The 24492-nt window shown below is 40.0% G+C and overlaps 2 protein-coding genes across 2 annotated transcripts in view; one reads left to right on the top strand and one right to left on the bottom strand.

Annotated features, from left to right (window-relative positions):
- LOC140244551 (uncharacterized) overlaps positions 1-863 on the top strand; it is a 32972-nt gene extending 32109 nt beyond the window's left edge. Inside the window, exon 4 of the mRNA XM_072324180.1 lies at positions 316-863. Within this exon, the coding sequence (XP_072180281.1) occupies positions 316-863 (548 nt within the window). The remainder of the gene's footprint in view (positions 1-315) is intronic.
- A 12486-nt stretch (positions 864-13349) lies between these two features.
- The window catches only part of LOC140242242 (SRSF protein kinase 3-like), a 54553-nt gene continuing 43410 nt past the window's right edge, over positions 13350-24492 (bottom strand). Inside the window, exons 10-16 of the mRNA XM_072321990.1 lie at positions 21643-21987; positions 20474-20992; positions 19279-19367; positions 18013-18120; positions 17290-17359; positions 15318-15410; positions 13350-13648 (exon numbers count right to left, since the gene is read on the bottom strand). Of these exons, the coding sequence (XP_072178091.1) occupies positions 13464-13648; positions 15318-15410; positions 17290-17359; positions 18013-18120; positions 19279-19367; positions 20474-20992; positions 21643-21987 (1409 nt within the window). The 3' untranslated portion in view covers positions 13350-13463. The remainder of the gene's footprint in view (positions 13649-15317; positions 15411-17289; positions 17360-18012; positions 18121-19278; positions 19368-20473; positions 20993-21642; positions 21988-24492) is intronic.

Genomic DNA, 24492 nt, shown 5'->3' with positions numbered 1-24492 from the left:
GAGGTTTCTCATTGTCTCATCAAAAAATGTCAGAAACCTGAAATTAGGTCTCAACCAAAACTATACAATCCCTTTAATGAAGTGCAAACTCTCATTGCATCTTTCCAACTTCCCAAACTGTTGGAGTCCAAGAGTTTGCAACTCGTTTGTGAAAGCATGTGCAGACGAGTATAACCTGTGCGTGATATCGCCATAGATGTTGTAGGCCTATCGTAAGGCCTATACGGTTGACCAGTGAATGTGGACTCGGTCCTTCCATTTCAAATAAATTTTTACATCACTTATAATGTCACACCATTTACAATTTTCTCACAGATGCACCGCAAGCCAGAGTTGCTACAACGCCAATCGTACATGAGGCGCCGCGATCAGCACCACCAAAGGCAGTACCAAACTCCTACCCAAAGCAACAACAGCAGCAACCACTGCACTACTCACCACATGCGGGACTGGCGTACAATCACCAACATCAGCAACACACCACTCAGCAGCACCCTAACGCAACGCCACCATTGCAGCACCAGCATCAGCCCTACCCGCCGGCGTCATCGGTGGCGCCTCCTACCACAATTGGCGCAGCTGTGTACCCTCCACCACAACCTTCACCACACATGTGTTACCAGCCGCAGCATGCTTACGTACCGGCGCCCGTGGTACACACACAGCAAGTACCGCCAGGTGCCGCGGCCTCAGCTACGGTAATGGAGCGACCACCGCCTTACGTACCATCTCCCGAACACCGACAGAACATGCAGGCTCCACCCTTATTGGATAAGGGCGGATACCATTTACAAGGAGGAGATACCGCTGGTCCCAGTGCACCCCCAGCACCGCAACCAGCGACAAATCCGTATTTCCACTGAACTGATTTCTAATGATTCTCACCTTCATTCGCCTGCTTGCTGCAATTTCTTCTTCTTCTTCTTCTTCTTTTTCTTTTTCTTCATCTTTCTTTTTAACGAAAAACCATCCTAAGTCACATTTGCAGCAATTTCAGAAATAATTGGAAAGTTAGATTATTGAATGTGATTAACGAACAACATACACTATATCGATATAGGTGTGTGTCATTCGCTTTTCTAAGCTGTACCAAAATTGATGACACAATTATTATATCCTGTCGCGGCACTGATCGCAGACTCGCTGAACGGCAAGTTTCTGGCAGTCTGTTCAAACGACACATCTTAATGGGTACAGATTTAAACATCACGACACACACCACAGAGCAATTCACCACTGTAGTACTACTATTCATCAGTATTTCACCAGCCGATTTCTGTAACACGTATACTTAGAAACAACTTTTTATTTCCCTACATTACAGTTATTAGCCTCCGAAAATCAGCGTTTAATTTTTTTAACGCATCCATAAAATGTATTGGTTTCTATATACAAACTCTGTAATAGAATGTTTATTTCAACAGGTTAAATATTTTGAGTAGAAAATAGCACTGACAAAAACAAACAAACACAAAATGACTAATAAATATTTTTTTAAAAATAAAATAAAGTGGCATGACTTTTAACTTTCATTGGAAACAGTAAGAAAAATTTACACAAAACAATGTAAACTATATTACGCCAAACTATTGGTGGTTGTCGATCGGAGTTTCATCTTCCTTTCTCCGAAAAGGAGGAAGTTGATTGACGCCCTGTTTGTCTGTTTTTGTTTGTTTGTTTTTTTTTGTTTTATGTCACCGTATCCCGGCTTTCATTGTGTAACCGCATTCTACCCAAAACTACGTTCTCTTTGGATCTTCTCTAAACTTTATGAACACGGCAATACATTTTCATCAGAATGACTGAGGCTTAAATCTTGCATCCATGCATTATCATGCACACACGCTTGGCGCGGAATAGAAATGTGCATGTGCAGATTTGGAAGACGCCATCTCATATAAAGGCGCTAACCAACACGATCGTCTTTTGCGCGCCTTTAGTAATTTATTTTCTAGAGCGCGTGTGAAAAGGAATCGTGTAGTAATAGTTCACCGTGTTTTCTCATGGGTCGTGCGACAGCGAGGGATGATGTCTCACACCAATTAAGCCCAGGTCCCCCGTCGAGAGAGGTCAATTATGGACTGATTATAATTCTATAAGGAAGAGGACAGCGTTGAATAAGTTGACCTCCTCGAAATGAATACCGGACGGGGCGACGCAGAAGCGATGGTGTATTGAGGTAGTCTTGTAGTGTTTGATGTGTGTGTATCTAAGTAAGAGGGGTTATTGGGTCCGTTTTTACAAAGACAACAGGGCATGATGATGTCATAAAGTGGGCTGGAGCAATACACTACATCGTATTGAACACATACGTTGGTGTTTGATTCACATGATTTAAAAATGACAGGCAAGCAAACTAGCAAACAAATGGAAATACCAGATGCCTGTTTCTAAAATTCCAGCGTGATTAAAAGATATATGTAAATGTGAATAACATCATCAATCCAGATAATTTTCCTGATGAATTCTCACCTGTAAGACTTACATCCTGAACACCTCATGCGATTGAGAAGCCTGCAGAATTCATACCGAGTTAGTTCTCTTTATGATCATGGAACAAAGTTTGTCTTAAAGGGGAAATCTGTTATGAGAATCTGAATTTCAAGTAGGCCTACTGAGAACACTGTAAAACGTTTCAGCGAGTTGCATCAAACATTGTTGCTCATTGAATGTGTTGCTATAAAACTGGACATGGAATTGATGGATAACGAGAAATAACTACAATATCCTGACTTCGATAGAGTTTCATGAGCGACCATATATAACGAGAAACATCAGTTCACATTCTGACTGAGAGTTCAACTATAATCACAAGCATCGAGAAATTGAAAGTACAATGTAGACGGAAATTGATGCATTTATGTACATTTTATAGATGCATGAGACTCCTTTTCTCGTGAATATAAATTATCAGGTCGAGTGCATTATGTTAAGTATATACTTTTCAACAAAATTACCTGTGGCCCTAAACTTTCACAAAATGTCGGGCAGCTGTTCTGAGACATCCAGCGATATTTCCGAGATTTGCAGCTGACATTTCAAGATTCGTATGAGCGGTGGCAGTGGCATTTCTTGGGAAAAGGGCATGACGATACCGACAATGGGACCGTCGATCCGAGATTACTAGACACTGAATTCTGAAGAAGGAGCGATTCTTTCTGAGCGCAGGAAATTGCCGTATAGTACAACGTAGCGTATTGCCATGGTTGTTCGTAACGAAACGCACGTACACCAAATGTTGTGGATAAATGCCGGTTTATACAAGTAAAATTATCTGCAGCTTCTCGATGCTTGCTACTGTTAAAGACTGTTACTAAGGGACTGTAATACTCATTACACCGTTCGTCCGTAATTATGATGTAATCATGACATGAATGTAAAAAAGATATTTTCGAGTCACCGCCCGTCGACAATTTATCATGCTAGCTATTTTGTCTCATCAGTGTAAGACTTTTTTGTTGCAGTTCATGTGCGCTTTAAAACTTCGATTGTCATCACCAAATACTTGAGTTCACCACGCTTCAAACAGGAGTTACCTTCCATTAAAACTTGAATATTTTTATTGTGAATTCTAATCATCGTCTCCAGTGTTTGTTTTTTTCTTCCACTATTCTTATCCTCTTGTACGGCTGAAGCATATGACCACCACCACTACCACTATCACCACCACTCTACTATCACCACACACCATCATCATCACCACCACCACACCACAATCATCACGATCACCACACCACCACCACACCACTACCACCACACCATCACCCACCATCACTAACACCACCACCACTACAACCACACCACCACACCATCCCAACCACCACCACATCACACCACCACCATCACCACCACCACACCATCCCAACCACTACACCACACCACCACCGCACCACCACACCACACCACCACCACCACCACCACCACCGCACCACCACACCACACCACCACCACCACCACCACCACCGCACCACCACACCACACCAATGCTCTCTGTGCTAATGAATTTAAGTGTGCACAAATTTCACACAAAGGTAAAGCGATGATGTAATTATGGTTGAGATGGGGATTCATATTTTAACATTTTTGTGAGATAATGACAAACCACTTATGAAATATAAAACAAGCATACAATTCTAAGAGGAATTAACATTTTATTTCATGAAAATGAGTGAAGTGGCTGAGATATTCCAAACGTGAGTAAACAAAGTGGTCCTAACAAAAGCTGGGTCCCACCTTTTATTGGGATCTCTTTATTTCTGAATATCTCAGTCCGATCTAAAACCAACTTTCATCAAATAAACTTTGAATTCTTCTTAGAATTGTATGTTCATTCATAATATCATGACAGGTTTCTCATTTACTCACAATTAAGTATGAAACCTCAAGCAAAATCTCAACCCAAAATATACCATCCTTTTAATGTGACAAGCAGAGGGCGGACCTTTTTATTTGCACCACCATTATACACTTTATCACCACTATCTTCGTTTAGATCTAGGTAAACATCCCCAAGACTTTTATATACAGATGTATTCATATTTCACACCACACATCATCATCGCTTTTCTCATGGAAATCCAGATTTGACAGCTTGACAGTGGTTCAGCTGCAGAGGGAACTTTCCCCAGATACAGGAAAATTGTGTGCCCTCCTATGCGCTCTCCAGCATCATTCATCTTCTGTGTATGCCCCTACACTGCCATGAAGTTCCTTTCGTCACAATACTGCACAATTCGAAATAAAAGGCAGAGGATTCAGACCCAAGTATCAGTTGATTCCAGTAAGAAAGTCCATGGCGGTTTGGTTTGCTTGTGTGGCTATTGTTGTTTTAAATTGCCTCGTGTAAATGCAGGGTTATGGTTGTTGACTTCCCGCATTTTCTTCTGCTGAACTGCATGAATCAGATTAAGTACTTTGTACTGAAATCAAATTCTTCATTTCAATCTCAATCGATAACACAAAAAGGAAAAATTAACAGTTGATATTGATACAAATAAACGAAACACCACGGCGCAAGTTGAACTCTCAAATTTTACTTCTCTTCCTCGTTTTTAATACTGCCGCATTGAAATGGACAATTCAACTTTCTACAAATTGTAAGATACGAAAAAAAAAAAAAATATAGAACAAACTCCTCAGTAGAATAGTACAGTACAGTCTACAACCCAAATGGATTGTGTATCTGTGCTTTCTTGCTACACTGCTTAGCAACGCAAATCCTCCTTATTAAGGACGTGGGCAGCACTCTTTATTTGATTTGTACATGTTCCTGTGAAATGTCTCTCACTTAAAACATTCCTAGCATCCACTAGTGACATTGAAGGGTTTTGAGCAAAATATTAATCAGATAGTCAAAAGTACAGGAAGTTTGCGACCATAAGTGAAGGACAAAAGTTTCTTGAAAGGTCAAAATTTGACACCCCCACCACCCCCCCCCAACAAAAAATGTGGCTCTTAAGCCATGAAAATAAAGTGGTACATAGCCTCACACCTGCAAGCAATCAACTTGTCAGTCTTTATATCACAATTGAGTGGATGGGATGACATTATTGTTTGTTTGTTTGTGTGTGTGCATGTGTGTGAGCGTGCATGTTCTTGTTATGAATTCATCGATTTTTTTTGAGGGGGTGGGGAGCAGTGACTGATCCCACACTATGAAGCAGAACAGCGCTAGAAAATGTCACGTATATGGACGCTAAAAAATTCCAATAACCAGTGACAACCTGCAACAAAGACTACTCAACATGCAGGCTATGATAGCCTTGTTGTACAAATCTGTTAGGTTTATTACATTTTGACCATACAAAGATACACTGATATCAGTTTTCAAAAATAATTTATAATTGGAATAAATGTATTGAAAAAAAAAAGTTAAATGGTATGTGGAGAGGAAGATAATGGGATGCTTAACAAACCTGTTCAATCAGCATGAAATTATTTTATTGACAGTGTAGGGACAAAAAACTTCTGGTCAAAATGCACAGTATGGGGGACAATGGAAGATTCTACCACAGACCTTGGTCCATGTTAGTGTATATCCACACTACATAATAACTAGTCCTTTCATACAATGTGAGTAGTCATCGGAAGAATACGTTTCTGTGTCTTCTAAATTTAAATTCATGTATTCACTCTCTTTGTAATTATTCAAACGTATTGCCACTTATCACTTCACATGGTTTTAAAACCCACTGATGCTCCTATAAACCTTACACGTGGAAAATATTTCAGACAACAGAAAATGAGTGCTGATAGAGATTAAACAAAAAAACTGTTCAGGGCTGAAAAATTAAAAAAATCAACCGCCAATATGCCCTGTTTTACTTCCAAGTACAGTACCTATACTTTTTTACAGCATTGTCTTATACATGCAGGCTTTACATAAGACCTCTTTCATGTTTAGTTTTGGATGGTCCACACATGAATATACACTGTTGACTATTCCAGGACAAATTAGTCAGCTTCTAGTGATACACACTCTAATTAGAACACCTATACTGGGGCTTTGATGAAAGATATCTCAACACAGGGCCAGTGCTTGCTGCTACTTGTCAAAAGGTAATCAGAGTTTGCAAGAATCAAATCTTTCACAAAATATACTGCCTCTGGCACTTTTCGACAGCAGAAGCAGAAGAATCATGCACAAGTTTTAACCTCTTTTTACCAGATTCAGTGCACTTTTCATAATCTTTAGCAACAGAGGATGATTGCTTACAACTCCAATCGAATTATTATGACTATAATTCATGCACACTGAATGTCAGTGCACACTTTTTAATGGTGGGGGGTGGGGGAGACAACCTGGTGTGCCACAATGTGTAAACCATCTTTTATTCATGTCATCTTCTCCAAACCAGTATCGAATGTGAAATCTACAAAATGATATCATCAATCAATACATTGGCTTTAAATAATCACACATCTTGCATAAACTGTTCCACATTCTAAATCAAACTGAATACAAAAAAAAAAAAAAAAAAAAAATCCAATAGCTTATTGATAAGAATGAGCGGTCAATGCGGCTTCACAAAATAATATTACATGTCCGTTGCAGTCTACGGCCTCTCCTGAAGTAAAACACATTCTCTTCATGAAATAGCTACTGAATATGTGTTCTGCTCTGTCTTTCTGTACAAAGTACTGTACATACGTTTTCATACATCTGATTGATTACAAAAGTTACCTGGTTCTCTTTGTACACAATTTTGTTTACATTTCTACACATTCAGCACATCACATTTCAATGAAATGCAAAGTAATGCATCTAAACAAAAGTTTTCAACAACAACAAAATAAGGTTGCAAAGAATAAAATGGCTGGAATATAATCTGAAGAGCATAATGAACGACATCAATACATTAATGACCATAATCAATTTTTTTTCCATGCTTTACTTGTGTTTGTTTCTCTTTCCTAATTTAAGCTGATGTATTTTCTTTGTTGTATGAAATTCAAATTTTTTACTTCCAATTTGCAAAAAAAAGAAAAAAAAAAGAAGAAAAGACAAAATGTCTTTATTACAGTACTTGAAAAAGAGTTTTTCAAAACTTGCAGGTCAATAGAAGATTAGTGCTTCACATTCATATTCAACCAAAGTCTGCAATATTAAACTGATTATTAGACGCATGTAGGCATGACATGATTAATAATGATCAAGACATTAGCACAATTAAGCATAACATGCACCTGAAAACTTGTTGAGTAGTGGACCTTGCGATGCCACTGTCACAAGACCTACACACGTGAGAGGCACCAAATCGACGTAACTTGTTTTTCTTTTCTTTTTTTAAGTACCAGATTTCGTGATTATTTACACATTCCAAGTCTATTTACGTCGCAAATATACATGAATGTCAACATGGAGAAGGCAACAAAATCGCAACACAGTGCAATAAGTTAAACTTAATTTTGATTATATATTCACTGAGCCTACCATGACAGAGAGAGAGAGAGATTAAAAAAAAGTATATAAGCCACAAAATTTCCTAGGAGCAGCTGTTACATCACAGTGCTATCTGCTCTATACAACTTAATTCTCTGTACATTTGAGAATTCGCAACTGAAAACATCTCTCAATTACTTTTGGAATAGCTTATTGCAAGGGGGTTGCACTCACAGTCACATCATACCAGTTATTATTTACATGTCTAAGCTACGGATGGAATCCGCCTGAACTTTGTACAAGATCTTAAAAGAATAGCTATTATTTCACAATGTCTACTTCATAACATTACTACAATGTAGATGCACACATATGTATACACTATTTCTTTCATAATCTTCCAAGAGATACAACTGGTATTGGCAATAATATCACTGACATCTGGAAAGAATGCTTCCTTCAACTTTCAATAAGGCAATACAGGAGATAGGTAAAGAGTATAAATTAGGAACTGTTTGGTAGGAAGTACGAAACGACAGAAGGGTACACTGTCGCACAGAACTGTCAAGACTGCAAAGTTTCATCACATTCTATACACCTAAAAGAACTTAGCAGGATAAAGACGACCATCAGTTCTCCAGATTACAGAAACATGACATACACCTGTAAGTTGTAATAGAAGGAGGCTGGACACCAGTCTGTGCTCAAAGGTAGCAATGTATACCTGAAACAAAGGGATAACCCAGAATACAAAAAAAAAAAAAAAAAAAAAGGGCTAGCAGTAGGACCTACCCTGTCACATCAACCGAGACCTCTTTCAACATCGGACTGGTTTGGCAGGGCTGCCAACATTCACACACCAAATTCAGGGAGATTCCAAAGAGCAGTCAGGGATACACTTGAATGTTTGCTACATGTTTCTCAAAGGGCAAATACAATTGAAGGGGTCGGTGCAATATAGTGCTAACCCACACAAAAGTCATTTAGAGATAATTGCTGTAGAATGTTTGGAAAGTCCATATATTGTACATTATAAAACATGAATGCATGCATTTTTTACCATCTTATATGTTAAATTCAAATATGATATTTTCACGGAGGTTAGAGTGAAGGATAAGGATGATGAAAATGCATGTAACTCAATTCTGACAGATTTGTGGGTTAGCACTATATTGCACCGACCCCTTCAATTCCAAAACCACACATCCATATTCTCATGTCAGGACATGACGAGATATTCAAATTTTCAGGGCACCTCTGGTTTGGCATTCATCCTTGTATAGATGTCCATTTCCATAACACTTGATTTTCAACCAATTAGTCGCCAAAGGATTCAACGACGCATCACAGTTAATATGGATCTTTATCCCACTTGCCATTTGCTCTTTATCACATTACATTTCTTTTTTTCTTTTTGTAACAGTGTTATTCAACATGGGAGTTCATAGTTTCAGTGAATGTTATTCAACATGGGAGTTCATAGTTTCAGTGAATGTTGTTCAACATGAGAGTTCATAGTTTCAGTGAATTCAAAAAGTTGGACGTGAATGAAAAGTCTGACGACCTCGAGATAAACGACGCAGTAGATGTGCTCTCAAATCCCCCTGCCATTCTCAAAAGAAATCAGAAAAGACAACATAGAAAAGAGAGAAATTCTAGTGATACAATGTCTACATGGAAGCTCAGCACACAGCACACTAAAAGTACAATTGGATTTTTGTCTTTGAAATCAACATATAATTAAGACAAATGCCGAGATGTTACCAGACCTATTTTCACACACACAATCAATAAAGCAGTATTTCCTGATCAGGAATCTCATCCTCCTCACAAAAATGTGAAACTTTCAGAAGCAATGTCCACCGACATCTGCCATCTTCTTCGAGTGAGTGTAGTGACTGATATTGGAGATGACAACAAATTTTCAGCTCTATGGAGTCGCTATGAAAAGCTGGTCACATGTAGAAATTTCATGTGTTCTTCATATCAATGTATGTAGCCCTCTCAAATTACCTCTGCAATGTTTTTTTTTTTTCCCTTACGCTTCATTATTGTAAGTCCTAACAAATAATTATAAAAGCAAGGTAACAGATCAAACTAAGGATTGCCAATTTGAACTGGGCTCTTTTCATTCTGAACATCTTTGCCATTACCTGATCATTTGAGATATTTCTAAAATTGCAAACTTGCAAGACTCAAAAGGGTAAAAGCCAAAGGGACAAAATTGTTTTGTTTGTTTGTTTTTGTTTTTCTGCTGAGGAATATAGAAAATGAGTGTAATGCCTTCATCCCAAGAATTTGATGACTGTCGCAAGTAACAGCGATAACAAAATTCTCCATAAAAGGAAGTACGTTGGAAAAAAATGAGATGGCATAGAAAGAATCAAGACAATCTGAATCTGTTATGATTAATTTCAAAGAAAATTTCACCTGTTATCCACAAGTTTATTTTTTTCCCTATATCAAATACAAAGGAGGATTTCACAGTGTGTTAGAGCATTTACTATCCATCTGTATTTTGATAGCCTTAACTACATCCTACGCAAAATATTTCAGACGCAGCTATGTACTTCACCTTCCTACTAGTAAAGGTTCTCTCTCATCAGTAAGCAGAGGTACGTGGTAACATATGCTGCTAGTCTTGTCATGTGGGGAAAGCAATGGAAATCAATTATTGCTTTCAGAGACATCCTCATCCATTAAAAAAACAGATTCAATTTATCACTTCAAGCTCCCTTACCCCCCTTGTCATTTACAGCAGCCCATCAACATTTAAAGTAAAGTGCAGTTTTGGGAGTGAGCTTAGAGTTCATCAGAGAGGTAGACAAAAGCGGCAAAACCTTGTTTCTGAAATGTCAAAGGGAAGTGTGAATCGAAGTTCCCAAGTAATGAAAACATAAATGCCAATGTTTCCTCAAGATATCACAAACGCAGCGTGGGAGCCTCATCAGATACAAGAAACCATCTTCACAGAGGCAAAGATCTGAATTTACAGGGGGACTGGCTAAGCAAAGAAGAGTCTATCCTTTAATTCACAACTACCAAACTATCTTATCATCAGGTAGATAGATGCACTCCCTCTCTAAATCATTCAAATCGGTTTATTCATTCTAACATGTATGGGCTAATTGTCAGTGTACAATGTATAGCCAGATGCAAATGGTTGCAAAGTCTGTCACATGCATTCACCTTATACCCTCTGATTCCTGATGCTTTTAAACTGCAATTAAAAACTATAATAGGTCTACTTTTTTCAAATTCATGAAATTCTTCTGATGATGTTTCCATTGCAACTGACTGACAAATTGCCCTACATCAACGTAAATAAGCACTGAACTGATCAGTGTTTTAGTAGTAGCCATGATAAACAAGAGACCCTGGGATCTCGCGCTCACCTGAGTATCGCAAGTTCACCTTCCATGCATTCTTGCAGACTCTTACCTGAGAACATTGGAAACTTGTGGTGGGGGTAGCTTTGAGAGCTGGGGGCATGGTGTCCATTTGCATATTCAATCAAACTGGTAAAAATAAGTGCCAAGTACATTGTACTTTATAGAAGGTTGATGCAGTATGAAAAAAAAAAAAAGACTTAAAGCTCTATCATTTCCGATTCTAGAGAAGAATATTGCTATTCCTTAATTTAGGAGGTTTGGGCCCCCTGGGTCCCCCCCCCCCCCCCCCCAAGGAAAGCGTAGTGCCCATTCAAACACTTTGAGATCCTATCCCCCTAGGAATGTTACGTGCCAAGTTTGGTGAAAATCCATTGTTGTTTTCTGCAAGAAGATGAAAATGTACAATTTAGGTCCACATCTGCATCCCTCCCCCCACCCCCAACTCTAAAGGGGGGGGGGGGGGGGGGCAGCCCTGGATCTGCAAATGAACAAACTTGGAACTAAAGTCATCAATGTACGAACTCATGGTATTAACTAAATTGCTTTATCACTTCTGGTTCTACAGAAGATGATTTGTAAATATTTTTTAATGTGGGGGGGGGGAGGGGATTGGTCCCCCTAGGGCCCCCCAAGGGGAGCATGGTGCCCTGTTGAACAAATTAAGATGTTAACCCATGGCATGCTACCTGCCAAGTTTGGTGAACATTCATCAAGAAGTTTTCAAGAAGAATATTCACATGTACAATTTAAGTCCCCATTTGGACCCATCCTACCCAACTCCCCTGGGTCCCAAGGGGGGGAGGGGGATCCCTGAGTCTGCCATGAAAAAACTTGAAACAACAGTCATCAATATATTAACTCATTGTATTAGCTTAGTTCAATCACTTTTGATTCTAGAGAAGAAGATTTTTAAAGATTCCTTAACTTGGGGGGATTTGGGCCCCCTGGGGGCCCATAGGTGGGGCATGGTGCCCATCTGAACAAATTGAGATCCTACTCCCCTAGGGATGCTACCTGCCAAGTTTGGTGAAAATTGGTCATGGGGTTCTCAAGAAGACAATGAAAATGCAAAAAGTTTACGCACGACGGACGCCAGATGTGGAGTGATCGCAATAGCTCACTTGAGCCTTCGGCTTTTTTAGCTCACCTGAGCCAAAGGCTCAGGTGAGCTAAAAATCATGGGCGTTCATACTCGAGCAGGATTTGAACCTACGATCTCCTAGTCTCCGGACAGGCGTCATCTCCACTAGACCACCGAGCTTCCGCCCGACAGCAAGTGTTGGTTCTAATCCTTATAGCATGCAGCGGGTACTGCGTAATTATTCAAATTCATGAACTTCTTCCATCAAAGATGTTTTCATTGCAACTGATTGACAAATTGCCCTACATCAACGTAAATAAGCACCGAATTGATCAGTGTTTTAGTAGTAGCCATGATAAAAAAATCATGGGCAGGATTAGAACCTACGACCTGATCTCCAGACGGGCGTCATCTCCGGTAGACCACCGAGCTTCCGCCCGAGTTTCCTACTTTTTTCTTTCTATAACCACACAACAGATACAGGTCATTGTTCGATATGCATGGCAAGGTCCTCATCACGCAAGATGTTATTATTTGGTTGGCGCAATGCACAAGATGTTATCCATGGCTGTTTGTGCTCTCACTGCGGTCTCTCCCAACATCTTACTCTACTTGCAACCATCCGGCACACTGTTCATCTAATCATGCTTCCACAGAGCTGCAGCTGCTTGTGGGCAGCTGCTGGTCTCACAGGAGTGCCACCTTGATTAAAACTTGCTGCTTTATCATTTCATTATTTGATTGAATTCTAATCATGTAAAAACTAGTACAAATTGTTGTAGAAGTGCATTAATTCATTACATGAAAAGAGCATACCAGTTTCACTCAGCTATTTGTTGCTTTAGGAGTTCATGTGTAATACATGTAAAAGCTCCTGAACCTAAGTTGTCTTGACTCATATCTGATTTCCTTCCATGACCATGAATACCTTCTCTCAGAATTCCTCTTTCCTTTCAAGTTCTTACAGTTACAAAAAGTTCGCGAGCACAACAACCTGAACTCACAACGCCTCAAGTACCAGTACATGGCAGACGCTATGACATACCGAGAGACGGATATTTAGGTCTAAAAAAAAAAGGGGGAGGAAGGAAAATGCAGGGAGCCACTATCATGAGTAAAGCCAAGGGTTCTTGAGACATTCCTCCGCCGTGGCCCGCTTCTCGGGGTCAAACTCCAGCATCGGCAGTAGAAACTCGACAAATTCCTCAGCACTCTCGGTGGACCACTCGTACTTCTCTGTCAGGACGTGGTACAGGCTCCACGGTTTCAGCTTCTGAATGTTGCGTAACTCACCTGGGGTAGAGATGGATGGAGCAAAAGAACAAGATGAGAAGAGAGAGCAGAAAATAGAGAGAGAGATAAAAACAAGGCAAGTGCCAAATTGTGTCTCGCCCATTCGCGTACAAGGAATTAATATTTTTTATAACTCCCAGAAGTTAATGACCTGCTTATGACCTTTGACCTTGTGGTGACCTTCAACACCCCAAGGGACATTTACCATCCAAGTTTGGTCACAAACGGACAAAGGAATCAAAAGTAATGAGCCATAATCGAAACGAGCCATAATCGAAACGTGCCATAAAAACATAACATTGGGCCCTAAAAATTTGTTGACCCCTTTCTGTGACCTTTGACCTTGTGATGACCTTTAACTCCCCAAGGGACATCTACCATCCAAGTTTGGTCACAAACGGACATAGGGATCAAAAGTTATGAGCCACAATCAAAACGCGCCCTAAAAACATAACATTGGGCCCTAAAAGTTTGTTGATCCCTGTCTGTGACCTTTGACCTTGTGACGACCTTTACCTCCCCAAGGGACATCTTCCATCCAAGTTTGGTCACAAACGGACCAAGGGATCAAAAGTTATGAGCCATAAACGAAATGCGCCCTAAAAACTTAACATTGGGCCCTAAAAGTTGGTGGACCCGTCTGTGACCTTTGACCTTGTGGTTACCTTCAACTTCCCAAGAGACATCTACCATCACCCAAGTTTGATTGCCATTGTAGCAACATGTGCTGAGTTACGTGTGATAAGAGAGTCTTGCAAGTAAACTTTAACGTATAACCTCAAATGACCTTTGACCTTATCATGTGACCTCTTACGGCACCATAACATGAAGGTAACCCCAGTGCATCCATCACCCAAGTTTGATTGCCATTGTAGCAACATGTGTCGAGTTACGTGTGATAAGAGAGTCTTGCAAGTAAACTTTAACGTATGACCTCAAATGACCTTTGACCTTATCCTGTGACCTCCAACAGCACCATAACATGAAGGTACCCCCAGTGCATCTATGACCCAAGTTAGGTTGTAATCCAAGCACCTTATGTGAAGTTATTTGTCAAAAGAGAGTCTTGCAGGTAAACTTTAACATAGAAAAGAGAGTCTTGCACATACTCTTTAATATATGACCTCAAATGACCTTTGACATCATCACATGACCTCCGACAACACCATTACATGAAGATACCCCTAGTGCTTCTATCACCCAAGTTTGGCTGCCATTGCTGTAACAGTTGCCAAGTTATGCATCATAAGAGAGTCTTGCAGGTAAACTTTAACATTTGTGACGGACGACGGACGGACGACGGACGGCGAACGACATTTGGATCCCTTAGTCTCGCCTTCACCTCCGGTGGGCGAGACAAAAAGGACTTGCATGAAAGGTTGAAAAAAAAAATACGTAAAAACAACCCTGCCTTTGCAAAGGAAGAACCAGGAACAACTTTTCATATGTCACACCATTAGATTCAATAGAAGTACTCTTCCCAACACAATTAACATGGCAAACCATTTTTGAGTGATAAATTGTAGGGAGGAAAATGACCTACAACTAACTACCAAGTTTTCACATTATTATTATTTTTTTTTCAGCCAGTTACATTGTACATGCTGTGTTTTAGGGATAACTGTCCTCAATAATTAATCAATGAATGCAGAGAAGCAATTTCTCTCACCTTTCTTGTTGAAGTAGTCCCTGGAGTACTTTCCGCCGAGGGCAATGTGCCTCGGTATATGGCCAATGAGTTCCATGATGTGTGCTATGTGATCTGTTCGTCAAAAACAGCAGATGAAATGAAAGTCTTGAGCTGTCACTTGTGAGCAATAATAGCCGTTTTCTATTTCCCACTTTGCCAAAGAACAGCACGATGTTTTGGAATTGTTCAAAGTAACATGTACATGTTACAACATTTTTGAATAAAGCTATCTCAGTTGACCAGTTCTTCCATTCTGAAAACTTTGAAAGGTAACGAAAAGCAACGGATATGACTCTCTATTTCACAAAGATTGCGACTCATCAACAATGTGACTTCCCCTCTGATATCGCATGAACTGGTGGTTGGATTCTTGCTATTCAAGTAAAAGAAGAGTGCCCAATACCTGCATGTTTGTATCTCAAAGTGCATCAGTCTTCAAAATCTCTTTGTCACAAGTACAGCATGTGATGCAACAAAATTGGTTACTAACATGTGACTGCTCCCCCATTTTTTTTTTTTTTTTTTTGGGGGGGGGGGGGTGGTATAGATTGGTTGATAAAGATAGAAAGTAGAAACCATTAAACACTGATTTCAATCAACATTGCCAGTTAAGCAGAAGTGTATACAGCGTCTCTAATGTCTTTAAACAATTGTGTCCAGAATGGATCACAGCATTTTCCTAGCTGTGCAAATAGGGAAAGTAGGGAATCGTCAATGACACAGCTCATTGCTGTCTAACCCCTGAATACAATGGACAGTTCCGCCTAATGGGTCTTTCTGTTATAGTGTAAAAGACTGGGAAATCAAGGACTTGCTCATCCACTCGCAAACTGTCCACAGACTGACCACATGCAGCCGGCTACAACACCCTTCATTCATCCTACTCTCTCTCTGTCTCCCTCCCTCCCTATCTCTCTCCCTCCCTCTTTCTTCTATTCTCCATAGCACCTATTTGCTTTCACACTGGTCTACGCGCATCATTTTCATTCCCATCCATGGGCAGTTCATGGTGTCAAAAATACTCAAGGACAAATCACATTTTTTTCACTGCGATAAACGAAAAAACATATCAACTGACCTAAAATTACCCAGAAACCGTGTTACAACGAGGTTGCCAAAACCACCAATTTTACCTTGTACCCAGTATCTCATTGTAAACTTACTAAAACGAGACCAGCTAACTATTGTATTGGAAAAGAGGGACCACAGAATTGACCTCGTTAAAAGTGGTACCTCGTAAAGTGATCCCATTCTAACAGAGTTTACCTGTTAGTGCAAATCATGATATTTATCAAATTCAGTATGTTGTGCTCAGGTTGCTCTATTAAGGGCTTCCCATACTATGATCGAAGTATGTGAACCAAAGACAGGCCCATAGAATGCCTTTCATAAAGTCATAATTCATTCAGAATGGCAGTCTAAATCTTTCATTATTTGCTTTATCTCACAATTCAGAATAGCACAACACACACCTGATTTTGAAAGCTCACAAGAGCTGAATAAATTGCTCTGGAATTTTCAGCAAAGTGCATCAAATCTAGAGTAAGTAGACCGAGTGTATATCAAAATTTTAGTCCAGAGGTTGTTTCTGCACTGTCTGACCAAAACATACTTTGAACAGGAACACATAAAAAAACAGCAACAAACAAGTTAAGTAAGAAGCAGCCCTTGAAAGATACCTGTGATGGGAGAAGCTGAATTGTTACGTCGCAATCATTAGCCATGAGGCGGCATACTCCTTCTTCTTTTTTGTGCATGCGTACTAGTGACCCGAACTTCGAGAATTTAAAGACTGAAAAATTTGACTGCCAGTGTGGATGGACGGCCAAAAATTGCGAAGACTTTGTGATCTTAATTAAACTTTGTGATCTTTTGCCAGTGTGACTGCGGCTATATCTCTGCGGCATGAGTCAATGCTACAGTCACGCTAAAAAGCCACACTATGACTCACCTTCATCCCTTGAGTAGTTCTCGCCAGAGTGAGGTTCAAACAAGTAGTCACCACACGCCAATTCAAAGGCCTGGGGATTTGAAGAGAGTTAGATTGTCAAAATGTTAATCAGATTAAACTACTTTACACAAGGAATTTTCGCAGTGTTTTTATTTCATGAATTTTGGAAGGTTACTTTACATTCACAAATCCAACTACTCACAAAACTACTACCATCTGTAAAAACACTGTAAACTGTATCCAAGGTGGAAAATTTCTAAATGCTTTCTCGAAAAGGGATATTCTTATCTTTCATTCCATCTCTGTGGGTCTTGACTGCGAATTCATCTGCTCCTGAAATCATTTTCAAGGTCTTAATCTGTGAAAAAGTTTACTGAAGAAATACATGGTGTAAAGATCAGACATAAGAAGCTATAATGGTGCTGCTTAATTATATCTTGCAAGAATTCATGCAGTGGGTCATCAATGCTGTGTACTACCAGCAGCAAACTTTTAACAGGCAAGACTAAACACTGTGAGATACAACAGTCTGGGCAGACCCAATAAAATGACCCAGATGCAATATAGAGCTACGGTACAGAGATAGCCAGTTCTGTTGAATTGAAAGTAAGGGCATGTTCCACTGAGGGTGCCATAAATTGTCTTTTGAGGTAAAGAAGTGAAATTTGCTTCATGGGAGGGCAATATTCTACAAAGGGGTTCAATCGATTCTACTCTAATCACCATGCATGCAGTACTCCAGATGTCTGCAGGCGTGTCGTATCCCGCCCCTATTAACACCTCCAGGGCCCGGTACTGTCTCGTCTGGATGTCCTCCGTAAAATGGTGGTACTGGAGAGGAAAAAGACAGCGAGCATAGAGAGAATCATTACACCTAATGCACAAAGGCATAAACACCACACACAACCCAGCCTTCCTCTTGCCTACCACTGGGGAGATGGGCCACATCAGGTCAAAGTTCATTCTGTTTCCTGAGGCAACATGGCTTGAAGAGCATATGACAACCCCCAAGATGGAATACCAGCTTCCTTGCTACCAAATACTACCACATTACAGAGCAGCTGTGTGAAAACAGGCGCTATAACTTAAAGGACAAGTTCACCTTCATAAACATAAGGATTGAGAGAATGCAGCAATATTAGTAGAACACATCAGTGAAAGTTTGAGGAAAATTGGACAATCGATGCAAAAGTTATGAATTTTTAAAATTTTTGTGTTGGGACCGCTGGATGAGGAGACTACTAAGGCTCGTGAAGTCATATGAGTACAACAGTATAAAGAAAATGTAACGAAAATGCAACATATTTTCACTTTTTTTCGCATAATAAAAGAGCACTTGACTTGCCTCTTTCTAAAGGCAATGGGAATAATATTCCCCGTAACATATGTCTGTAACGAGTTGAGGGAATGTGTACTTTTTTTCAAAAGATGAAATTTTGTGAAATTCTCTTTATATTTTCCTTATATTGTTGTACGCATGTGACATCATACACTGCAGTAGTCTTCTCATCCAGAGGTGACTGCACAAAAACTTCAAAAATTCATAACTTTTGAACGGATTGTCCGATTTTTTTCAAACTTTCACTGATGTGTTCTGCTAATATTGCTACATTCTCTCAATCCTTATGTTAATGAAGGTGAACTTGTCCTTTAAGTTTCTTCTTTTTTCCAGGCAGGGACATTAAGTTCATCTATTTTTGTAAACTTGAACATTTTCACACATTTCATGTGACATGAAACTAGCACAAAAATAAAATGTGCAAATTTTCTTGCTTATTATATGCAATACTACTTTACATTTTGGTTCCCGAGCATTAAAATCAAGTGAAATCCATCTCACCAAATTGACCTAAAAATTTCCACTTTACAGTAATCAGAGCTCCAAATCTATGAAACTGGGCCTACAGTTTTCCCCTTTGCGAGAGACTGATGGTTTGAATGCCAGTAGAATGTTTGCTTCGGGGGGAAAAAAACCCAATGCAAACTTACCGTCCAGCAGGCATTGCCAAGGTCAGCCAGTTTCACTCGGATCTCATCACTCTTTGGTAGTGATGGGATGTTGTGGTCTGCCTCTGAATCTACAAAAAGACAAATTGAGAGTTTCTAAGGTTTTTGATGACAAGAACAACGGTGTGGTATGCATGATATGCATTAATGCAAACTAAAACACAATAAATGCTATTGCCTCTTTACACATATTCCTCATGTCTTGCTCCTCTGCGATTCTTTCTGATTTTTTTCTTCCCTTCTTTGACCCCTCCCTATTTTCCCCCTCTTTTTTTAATCACTTTCACAACATATGGGTCAATTAATAAAACCATATATGCACCAAATGAAATACAACCACACTGAACTGTTTTCAAACTCATTTGATTCTCCTTTCACACATGGTACCTTCACCAAAGAATACGAGATGTATCGGCTATTAAAGCACTATTAACTGCACATACTTTCCTGTTTGTATGTATCAGCATGCCAAGTAATAGATGAACATGACATGACGTGAAATACAATGCTTGGCATCACATTCACTCATTGTTACTGCCACAGATCAAAACCTGACAAACAATCGAATGACTAATATCCCATTACCAACAGTTTTCAAAACCTCTCAAAACTCCACACGCTGTAAACCAGACACACATTGTCACATCTTAAAAGACAGTCATTAGAGCTACATGTAATCGTGACATCTCATAGCTGATATTGATCACAGATTACACAAATACAAATAAGAATCAAAACCATGCTAGAAAAGAGGCATAATGAAAGTGAAGAGAATGATGCCTAATGTTCATTGTAGAGATGTGATGGTGACAATTGATATTAGGCAGTCTGAAAACATCAAACCACCATGCTCTTTATCCAAGCGACATGACTTGAGAAACTTTGATTAAACTCTCTTTTACACACTAAGCATACTTGGTATGCAAAATCCCTTTTTTTTTTTTTAGTCTGAAGTCATGCACTTCTTGCATAATGATGACTTGTTTCTGCTCAAATTCTTGATTAATATACATTTTTTTTTTATCACTTATAAAGTAAGAGAATGTAATATCTTGATTTGCTGAGAAACATTGTGATATTGCCAAGAAATTGATAAGGGCCATAATACATAAATCAAACAATAAATTCAAAATAAAAATGACGATATAGAGCGATGCCTTTAGAAACGCTAGCTGACCTTTATTGCTACCGGGACTTGCAGTTGCTCCAGCACTCTCCCCCGTTTCTGGCCCCGAGGCTGCCCCATCAGCTTGCTCGCCCCTCGCCTCGCAATTTTGCCGCGCCTCCAGCTCGTCGGCGAGGTCTCCCGTCCTTTCCGTCTTCTGGGTGCTGCTGCTGGAAGAACTGTTTGTCCTCTCGCTCTGCGACCTAACTCCTGGGCCCGTCGACGCCGCCTCCTCCGTTGGCGCTACCCCGCCCTCTCTCACCTCCCCGTTCGAGTGCGGCTCCGTCTCATTGCAATTCAGTCTGTCCTCCCTTTCATTCTTTGAGGATTGCGGGCACTCCTTCTCTCCCCTCTCCGTCTCGGGCGACGGTCTTCTCTCCGACTTATCGACCACGTCGCCATTTTCCTGGCCCACGGTCCTGCCATTTCCATTGTGCACGGTGTCACTGATTCTGTTTTCACTGGAGTTTTCTGATATAGTGTTCTCATTAGGGTCACTATCCCTGTGCTCTCTTCTCTCCAAGTTTGCAGCTGAAGAATAAATACAAACACAACATGCACAAAAAAAGAAGAAGAAAAAGAAATATGATCTGTATTTGCAGAGAATCTACGCTTGCACTAAATAAAAGAATAAAACAGCTCAACAAAACAAATGAAAAAAAACAAAGACAAAACAGCATTGTGGCACATTTCATGTATCATATGAAAACTAGCGAATCTACAGATCACATGGAAAGCTGTTATTGAGGTCACGGACATTTTCGCAAGATGTTGTTTTCACGATTTGATGCTGAGGGTATCATATGTGCATTAATGCCATGGCATGCGGCAATATTTTCGCATGTCAATAAATTCACAACCCAACAGGCATTTGAGAAGTTCGCGAAAATTAAACCCTCGTGAAAATTACAGCTTTTACAGTACATGAAAAATGAAGATATCAAAATGGGGCCTCTGCATGCGCTATAAATACACATAAGGAGCTCATGAAAAAAAAAAAAAATGAATTGCTGATACACTACATGTAGAATAAGAATGAAATACAGGACTAGAAAAAAAAAGAGCACCCTACAATGTACCTCTGCATTTCAAGAGCCAGGAAAAAAGCAGATACATAAAAATGGTCATCCGGTCTATTTAAATCAATCCTGCTGTTAAAATCATCCCTCAAACACACTCACCATTTCTGATAGATTCTTTGGTAGGTGTGTCTGTAGCATCCGACGGAGTATTGAGCCCGTTCTCGCCCACAATGGCATCCAACGTCCCCTCCTCCTTCTTCTTCTTCTCCCTTGACCCGTTCCTCCTTCCTCCGTCCTCTTCGCCGTACCCGTTGCAGAGATCTTGGTCACGCCCCTTTCCCGGACCATCCCCCTTCTCGTTGACTTGCGTCGGGCTGCCGGACAGTATTCTCTCCGGGGCATCCTCGAAGACGTCGCCATACTCGGTCTCATCCTCGTTGCCATGACGATGGTGGCCCTGGCTCCCGTTAGATGCCTTTCCCTCTGATGGGGCTTCAGGTATATCTGCAATGGGCCATCACAAGAATATCAATAACAGCATCTGCAATATCTGCCACATTTGTGTGAATATACTCATCTCATCTTCGACTACAGTGGATCATGGGAATTCAGTGGACACCCCTTTTTTAGCCTCATTAGTCTAGGAGCAAAATCCAGATCTCTCTACCTGTACACTTAATAAGATACACAGAAAGGCTCCTGGGTACCTGAAAGGAGATCTGTGACTCATAAAGAGAAGAACATGCGTGAAGTATTAAAAACAGATTTCGAAGGAGTCATGGAAACTTAAGGGGTTTTCTTAGAATGCTGTTTTAGTTATCACAGCAAGGTTTTGACACATTTGTCAGAAAAATATTTGTTATTAATGTAGAACAGGTGACAGGGACTGCGACATCAAACTTTCATTTGAACGTACCCAGAATTCCCTCTATTAACAGTGTCAAATGGAAGCAAGTTAATCATGTACATCACTATTTTTGTGTTTGTTTGATTTTTTTCCTCGTTCTTTTCTACAATGCTATGGCAAATGTTATTTTTTCATTGCACTATATCTTTTGCATAGAAAGGGTCTTTGGGGGTTTGTGCAACCTTCAATCATACACGCACAATCAAAAAGACCTGGTAATGGAGTTCAATGTGTTGACATGTCAGATTAGGATCGAGCAGCTGTTCTGATGTAACCTAATGCCAACGCCTGGAGCCATACAAGGGACTATTGGGGTCAAGGTTACTTGCCAACAGAAGTTCTATGTTTTTATTTCATGTTTTTTTCCCCCTCCTTTCCTTGGGTTTAAGAGAAGTGTGTCCCATTTTTAGAGACAGAGTATGGAGGCAAGCTACAATCATCAATTCCCCTTTTCTGTAATACTTTGTTTTTCATAAAACTACTTTTGGAAGTGCATAGTTTCAAGGCCAAAGCAGCTTGTCTGATGATGTTTTATCAAAAGATTTCAGAAGAGCGGCATACACTGTGCCCTGTCCATGACCAGAACCAGGAGACAAATGGGATAAAAAACTACAAGATAATAGAAAAAAAAAATGTGACTTGGTTTCATAGACTTTTTGTTTTGTGAGGGTTGCGTGTGTCTCATTTGCACACCTGAGCGACTATGACACTGGACTGTAAATGACCCCAAAAATGAATTTGCTCATTGTTCCTGTTTATTTGCCTCCAAGAAATGCAAGGTTTCCTTTTATTCATCAAGAGACGTATATAATTGGGTTCTAGCATTTTTTAGTATTTAGATTTTACTGTGTGTGTGTGTGTGATTGATTTTGTGTGTGTATGTGTGTGCATTTGGCCGCTTGTAGATTCTTTCTTCTCATGAACAATAATAACAAACCACACTATTTTCGTTTTAGGTTTTTTGCCACTAATGTACACAGCCTTGATCTGTGATGCTTACTGCAGGGCTTATTCTACATACATGTCAACAAAACTTCCACTATGTGATGTGTGGCTTGCCGCTTGCATCATACATACATAGACAATAGATCCCTTCCTGCTTTGTATATTTACATCAATCAATGCTGTTCAGTTTTAAATCCTTGCTGAAATGACTCATTCACATTTGGCATTTTCAGACACATAATACCCCCTTTTAAACAGCTAGACTATCAACCACGATAAGCTTAGATTCAAGCGGTGAAGCGGTGCTTTCTTACAAACTATTCAATCTCAAAGAGGCATCACTCCCTTTAAAAGAGCCTTTTAACAGGAATATGTCCCGTTTGATGGTGATTTTGGTGCTGTGGCTCCACAGAGTTATGCTCCCTTGCTGTGTCTGCAGCCTTCAGACACTGCAAGAGTTCTGTCTCAGAGGTAACATTTTTCCCCACCACACCTGGGCTAAAAAAGTAGCACAGTTCACACTGAGATGAAGGTGTTGCATCAAATTGCAAGGAAAGTAAGAACAATTCTCTCCCACAGTGTCTACAAAGGCAAAAAGGGCAATTACTAGGGATGTCTGTAACAGTCAGACATGCCAGAGAACTTGGATCCAGGTAAAGAACCCCCCCCCCCCCCCCCCTTCGTTCAAATGACATTTTGTGTGATAGGCTGGTGGAATTCCATTTGAAATCATTAGTTTTATATCACAACCAAGGAAGCATTGAACGCTTATAAACTAGCAACCATGGAACCAAGACTACGCAACGATGAGTCAAGTGCCTTGCCGAGGGGCACAACTGCTGCAGCAAGGGGATTTGAACCAGGGTCCTCATGATTGACACCCCATGGTCGTAACCCCTGAGCTACCACAATGGTTTATTCCTCTTCCCCAATTACCCTTCTTTGAATGACAAAAAAAGAGAGAAAACAAACAAACAAACAAAAACAAATACACAAAATAAATCTGACTTATCCTGTCAAAAGTTAAACAAAAATAACCAACTGCCCAATTCCTAATTTAATCACATTTTCATATGCAGTATACTTTGAATGGTCTATTATGACACCCAAACATATGTTGCAAGGTTTATCACAAAACTTCCAACTGAAAGGAAGAG

This window comes from Diadema setosum, chromosome 2 (assembly GCF_964275005.1).
Source record: "Diadema setosum chromosome 2, eeDiaSeto1, whole genome shotgun sequence".
Classification (NCBI taxonomy): Eukaryota; Metazoa; Echinodermata; class Echinoidea; order Diadematoida; family Diadematidae; genus Diadema; species Diadema setosum.
This window is presented reverse-complemented; position numbering and strand designations above follow the sequence as displayed.